We start from the raw sequence: 7,391 nt of genomic DNA, 5'->3' as shown, positions 1-7,391 counted from the left end.
TAATGTTGTGGCGTTGTATTTGCTTGGTCGGTTGATTTGTTTTACTAAACCTCCAGCTAAAGTCAATGCACCTCTCAAGCAATCAAGGAAGTTCACCCACATGCACAGGCACATAGTTGGCTGTGTCTACTCTGTGAGGCTTTACCTGAAACTGTAGACCCACACTAGTCTTAAGTATTTATAAGAGGAAGCCTACTGTCTGTTTTTCTGTTGGTTAAAATGTTACTCTTTTAGCAGCACAAAAAGTCCCACCCACAGCAGGTATTCTTTATGTAATGGAATAACCTACTTAATGACTGATATCCTATCAGACTGAACCACTGTTAACAAGTCACACTCCCTGAACTGAAAGATGAACTTGCTTGTGTATTCCTCTATTTGTAATTAGCAAGCCACTTGTAAGTAGAAGAGGACAGATTATTTTGTAAGGTGGAGGAAGGGGGGGTGTAGAAGCTTGCCTTGTTTATTGTGTTTATCTGCAAGCCTGTAATTAGAGCCTTCTGTGCTGCTCAGGTCTGTTCTTGAGGAAGTGCAAATAGCTTTTTCACAAGGTTCAGTTTGGCTATTGAGTTGCCTGCTTGTGTGCTGATGTTACTGGAATGCCCTAAAGAAAGTGTTGGAGCCTCCTGAGCTGGAAGCACACAGACGCACTGTTCCCACTCTTCTCACTGTTGCTTCTTTTGAATTGAATCTAGCACATTACCACGTCAGTCTGGCATCTTGGCCAACTATTGTTTAAAATAAGACTCTATATAGACATTTATTGACATGTTTATAGTACAGAACTATTCACAGCAAGTAACATTTCGAGGTTTTTTGAAGGTTATGGAAAGGGGCATGTGGTAAAAAGATTTTCATCTATTTATTTATTTATTCATTCATTCATTCAGAGAAACCAGATTGCTGCTGCTGTGTCCATTCCTTTCATGGATTAATTACCGATCTTTAGATGCAACGCACCTCGTGGGAATGGATTATAACTCACTCATTGTTATCAAGCAGGAAATTCTTCATAAGGTGACGGTGTCACAGTGGTGCTTCACTGTGGTTTCACAAAAGCTAATTGACTTAAAACAATCGTCTGCTATAAGTGGGATTTGTGGACTGAAAGTGATCAGTACGCATAGACGGCTGCAGCCTCCTTCTTTATTATCCAGAGCAGTGAGCTGCTTCTCCACCTGCAAAAGGTTGTGTCCACTAAGGATGTGGTGATTTATTTATTTTTTTTGGTGCACTGCATTGTTGTCCAGCGCTGACCAATGCCAGTGTGGCATAGCTGGAACCCCTCTGGATGCAACTGTTGCGTGCTTTGCTCTCGCAGGGCTTCCACTCACAAACTCTGAAAATTAAAGTGTGAAATTACAGCTTGCGCGAACCCAGTGGCCAGGTCTTTTGGCCTTATTTTCTTCCCCTTATGTAATATCTTGATTATTTATTGACTGAGTTTCACTTCTTGCGATGAAGCAGCTGTTCAGAGCAGGATGGGTACTAAACTGCAGTGCAGTTTTCCAATCCTGGCATTGAGAAACAATGCCCTAGGGCATGTGTAGGCTTTTCACTGCTTACTCAGATGTTATGTGCATGTTATTGCTGTGTCAGTAGGAAAAATTCCCATAGTGACACATCATGCTGTGTTCAGAGTTCCAAGTTTGCTAGCAGAGGACAAGCTTGCCAAAGGTCTGCGGTCTCCAGAACTTATTTGTTTCCTTAAGCCCTCAAATAATTTTGAAAAATTAGCTTTGATAAAAAAAATTAAGAGATTTGATAATGAAGTGTGTCAGCTGAATTAGGAAAGCAGTATTTCATGGTGATGGTGCTTCAGTTCTTCCTCTGCACATTTAAAGTGTTCCTTCCTTTGGCACTTGCATGTTAAACTAGTGAGGGGCTTCTTAATTAGCTGATGTGTCATTAGTAGATGATTTTTAAAATGTTCAGATCAGGGTTAATCAAGGTTAAGACCTGGGGGGGGCTCTGTCTTAGACTGAATTAATGTTAATGTTTTGGGTTTGTGTGGTGGTGGTGGTGGTGGTGGTGGTGGTTGTTGTTTTTGTTGTTTTAATAACCATATTCTTTTAAGCAAGCATATTATGACTGCACTGGTTCTCTCTCTCTGTGTGTGTGTGTGTGTGTGTGTGTGTGTGTGTGTGTGTGTGTGTGTGTGTGTATATATATATATATATATATATATATATATATATATTAGTGTGTGTGTGTATATATGTATAAAAAATGCATGCAACATGACTTTCTGATGGTTTTGACTATCCTTGTGGCTATACTTGATTCTTCTTGTTCTATGACTAACAAGAATGTTAGTCCTGTCATCAAATGTCGCAGGGTGAGCTGTGTTCTATGGAAACATCTGTCTTTCCTTTGGTGGTTTCTTTTAAACAGTGGGGGGGGGGGTCTGTTTCTGACTAATAAAGACCAGACATAGGTTACAGATCAACATGGTTAATACTTTAACACTTGAATCAGAAAAATTGAATAACAATTGTTAAAGATCACATAGAAATGTGGAATTTGGCGTAGTGCTTTTCACGCCAATGCCAAGGTTACAGTTAGAGGTAGGCCTGAACATTGTGACAATACATATAAGCATGTATAAACCATTTCAACGAAACAAAACAATAAATATTATGTTTATGGTAAAACCTAGTTCAGGCATATAGTGTAAATATTTACTGGATGTGGAAAACCTTCTTTAAGTAAAAAAAAAGTTGTTTTTCAAATTGCTGTTAAAAAAGAAAATTATTATTATTATTATTATATTTACATTTTCAGCATAATATTTAACAGTAAGACCACGTCTTGGTTCCCTGGGATTGAAGCCACGTCCTTGGTGTTGCCAACACCTCGTTTTACGTCACGAACTACAGTTAATGTTTCCATTCAGATAAGTGCAACCCTGACCGAGCCTGTGCTCTGCCCTCAGGTGCACTGACCAAGGTGAAAGAGAGCCAGAAGCACGTGGAAGAGGGCAAGATGGAGCGCCAGCAGGCCGACGGCATCATGGAGCGCTGCAACATCATCTCATTCGCCACACTGGCCGAGATCCAGCACTTCCACCAGACCCGCGTGCGTGACTTCAAGGCCCAGATGCAGCACTACCTGCAGCAGCAGATCACCTTCTTCCAGAAGGTGACGGGCAAGCTGGAGGAGGCCCTCCGGAAGTACGACGACGCTTAGGCCGCCGCCAGAACCCTCACTCGCGTGCTGGCCACTCCCCGTCGCCACCCCCCCTTTCCCAAGCCTAGAGCCAGGCGACCGTTAGCCGATAACCGCCATAGCGCCATAGCCCTCCCTCTCAGATATGTGTGTGAATTCTTCACCCACCTAACGAATGTCTCACTGCAGTAGAATAAGGTCCGTGATGAGACGTGTATAACCCTCTGTCGGAGAGGTGGGTTGTTGCCAGTAGAGGGGAGGGCCAATGGCCTGAGCAGTAGCCACAAGGGAGGCCTGCATTAGTTCTGTGACACCAGTGCTGAGGAGGAAGGAAAGCGTTCCACTAAGAACACAGTTTGGCTCACCTTAACAAAACAACAGAAGTCTTTTGCTTACGCTACTAATGTCACGTTTTAGAGGACTTCATTTACTCTGCCTTCTAACACTGTTCATATGCGAAATGGTAACTGAAAGGTCATTTTCGAGGAGGTCATCTCCTCCTCGGAGCGGTTGCGTGGCTTACCACTGCCGACTTTGGAACGCTAGAGCCCTTTCCGACTTAGCTGAATATACAGAATGTTTACATTCTGTACAGAGAGATTGGCTTCACTGTGTCGTGCCTTTCAGTCTCGTCTTTGTCGTATTCCTATGAGTTCTTTTAAGCAATGATATATATATATATATATATATATATATATATGCAGTATGTAGTATACTTATTTTAAGATGTGTTTTTACACTGCCTAATTTTATTATCCATGAAGCCCCAAGAGAGCAAGCTAGGGATGCGTTTATTTTGTGTGAAGATAATCCTTAGTAGAGGAATGATGCCCTTTTTTGGCACTCAAACTGATTTTTTCCCCACAATATTTTCAGTCCAGACCAGAATGTGGAGTATATTTAAGGAAAAAACCATTGTGTCCCAGCTAGATTACTCAGTCATTCACAGAAGGCATGAAAGTACTCCTGTGGCACATGGAATGGTGGCAGTGGTCAAGGATCTAAATAAAGCAAGACAATTTGATGATGAACTAAAGCACCACTTACTCAGGACTCCATTTCTGTTCAACTTCTTCATGTATAATAAAATGTGATGTCTTTTTTTATATACATATTTGAGTCCCCCTTTTTCCTAAAATAATGTAATGGGGGGGGGGGGGGGGAAAGGTTTATTTAATTTTGTGCTGAAGAAAACATCCCTGGTTTGTTTAGAAATGTTTTGAGATTTTCCCCCAAAATAAACCCCCTACATAACTTGGCCCCATGTCTTTTTTTTTTTTTTTTTTTCCCCAAATTTAAAAACGGTTTTAAATTTATTCTAATTCAGTATAAACAAAGGTTTTGTCCAGTTAATGATACTGGTATGTGTTAAGGTCATTTTAAATGAGAGTGTGTGTTCACTGTGATATTTGCTGTACCATGTAACAATGGTCTTTGTGTTGTGATGCTATTGGGAAACCCAGTTCAGTTCAACATAACTAATGAAAACGCTGTTAGTTAAATAATGCATTTTGTAAGTTGCCCACAATAGAGTATTGTGGTTAATTCCAAATTTTATACAATATGTATGTATGATGTGTGTTCTATAGAATAATTCTATGTAAGAATCCATTCTGAAGTTTGCACTATACTACCAAAGTCTTTGCCTCAATGAAAAAAAAGTTGATTCTTGTTTTCTGTATTGAGGAATGAAAGATGTGAAAGTGTAAAAAAGTCTGTGAGGACACATACAAAAAGTAGCACAAGTGCTGAATGTGAAGCATATTGTTAAAAAGTATATATTATGTCTTTATGCTAAGATCACACATTTACAGACCAGTCCCTCCAAATAATGCACCCAAGTGAGTGGGTCTTTGGTGAGCCCCCTGTACTTAACTTTGTGTTACTGAGGCGAGAGCCTGCCCTGAGTGGTGACAAAATGCTCCCCCCCCCCTCCCGTTTCTTCAGTGCTACGGCGTGGGAATATGGCCTGGGTGCCAGATCTGGCCCTTTCTCTAGTCGGCCCTGGCAGAGTGCCCCGGTGCCCGGCTCTCTCTGTAAACAGAGAAGTGCGCTTAGCTTTCAGCAGGATGGACCTCGGGACTCCACGCCAAACAAGCCTCCTGTTCACAGATGGGGGGGGGGGGTTCCCATCTTGAGGGTCGCATTTTTCTGGTGGTCTAGAGAACGATGTAATCAACCAACAGTCACAACCTCAGATTGTTAAAGGAACATGTGAAGATGGTGCTTAGAATATATGTATGAAACTTTATATTTTGATTGGCCAAAGCTATATGAGAGCAGTGTTTATCTTGAATGAAATGCAGATGAGTGGGTCTTGTGCAGTGAAAGCCCAACTTTCAAATGAAATGAAATCTTATGATTTCCATCTTGATACTAAGTGCAACATTACTAAGGACAAAACCATCTGTTGTGTAAGTGTCTTGACACTTCCTACCTACCTTCCTTCCTACCTTCCTACAGAGGCACCAAATAGATCTTTCATTAAAGAGGGCATTTAAAATCAGCAAAACTAACATTTATTACTGGTTGGGAATATAGCACAAGCACATGTGGCTGACACACTGGATGCTGGCATCAAGAGGGTTGTTCTAGGAAGAGAAGTGATGGGTAGAAATAGCATAATACTGATGTTGCCTTACAGGAAACACTTTCCAGATGCTTAAAGGAACACTTAAGCTTCCAAATGGTGAAGTCTGCTGTGGTGACAAAATTAAGTAACGGTTGTCACGAGCACATTTAAAGGAAGTAATGCACATAAATTGCTTTGTTTTTGTCTTATGCCATACATTAAATCTGATCTCTAACTCCAGTTACAATATAATGGTGAATAGAGTCCACTGCAGAACATTAGGCATTAGTACAATGGTTTGTTCTTCCTCACTACTGAAGTGGAGTTCTAAGATTTTTGCTCAGATTAAGTCCAATTCCGGTTCCACCCTCGTGTTAAATACTACAGCCATGAGTCAGAGGGAGAGGGCATAGTATGAAAACAACAGCCACATTCCACCCAAATGGCTGCAGAAAGGTTCACTCTGTGCTCCCCCAAATGTCATCAGTCTTATGTACACAAGAGAATAGAAATGATTGTGTATTTTCACTAGCTCCACGTAGCGTGACTTTTTCAAATATGGTAGACTGAATCCCTTCAGCTCTGCATACATCTAAAGAAAAGTTGCATCTCATTGAGTTGTGTTCAGGTATGTATAATAAAGCTTTTCTATTTATTTCATGCTTCTGAAAAAAATCTTTCCTCTTTCAACTTTCAATTTTCTTTCCTCTTCAACTTTCTGTCTACACTTCTCTGAATTGACATATTTGACATCTGGGTCTTTCTCACCCAAGTATGGCTACTGTCCTTTGAAAAGTTGGAGAGAGGCACTTAATCTGTTCAATACGTGATCACTCTGTAGAATTTACATCTTTTTTTCTAAAACTTGAAATTCTCCTCAAAACTGACCAAAAATTGGCAAAATATACAGAGTAAACATTGCACCTGAAATTCTGTTTCCAATTATGGGCCTTTGATGAGTTCTTGACCTTGCTGAGGTGATGGAAACTCAAGCCATTTGAACACAATAAAACTGACACTACTCAGAATGTCTCCTGGGAAAACCCCAGACACTCCACCTTCAATAACATTTTGTGTTGAGCAGCCGGTGTCCACGTTTGTCCCACCCTTGCTATTGAGCCAGGAAACCCTCCAAGTTGGGGAATTTGAAATTACAGCTTGTTACTACAAGGTATTAACCAATAACCTGCATAACTAGAAAATGCTGTTACATTTTCTCTTTTGTAACTTCTTCCTTTTCAAGAAATGCTGAGGACAGTGAGATTATTTTGAGGCTAGTATGTGTGGGAAGTATGATGTTCTCCAGTACAGTAATATCTGTACTGGTTTCTCTATTGGTGTACAATTAGCATTCCCTCACGTGGAAACATGATACTTAAAACAATTTACTTTCATGATTCATTGTCGCCACAAGGCAATGCTGCTCATAAAGGCGATCTAGATGAAACCATGGAAGGATATCACAAGACTGAGAGTGTCACTGAGTTTATCCAGTTAGTGCTCTGAATCATTTGGTTCCACTCTTGTCTTCAGACATGCGTTGGAACATTTCCTGTTCTCTTCCTGTGAAGCTGAAGGAAGTGCTGTGTCTGGAGGATCATATGACTCCTTTGCTTTGACCACTGATAATGCATCCAGGGACACAGGACAT

The 7,391-nt window shown here is 40.8% G+C and overlaps 1 protein-coding gene across 1 annotated transcript in view; it reads left to right on the top strand.

The window, feature by feature from the left end:
* snx18a (sorting nexin 18a) overlaps positions 1-6,395 on the top strand; it is a 13,879-nt gene extending 7,484 nt beyond the window's left edge. The window contains exon 2 of the mRNA XM_027029387.3: positions 2,936-6,395. Coding sequence (XP_026885188.1) covers positions 2,936-3,189 — 254 coding nt within the window. The 3' untranslated portion in view covers positions 3,190-6,395. The remainder of the gene's footprint in view (positions 1-2,935) is intronic.
* Positions 6,396-7,391: the final 996 nt, after the last annotated feature.

Source organism: Electrophorus electricus, chromosome 5 (assembly GCF_041902795.1).
Source record: "Electrophorus electricus isolate QZ-2024a chromosome 5, ASM4190279v1, whole genome shotgun sequence".
Taxonomy (NCBI): Eukaryota; Metazoa; Chordata; class Actinopteri; order Gymnotiformes; family Gymnotidae; genus Electrophorus; species Electrophorus electricus.
Note: the sequence above shows the minus strand (reverse complement) of the source record. Positions and strands in the feature narration are given on the sequence as shown.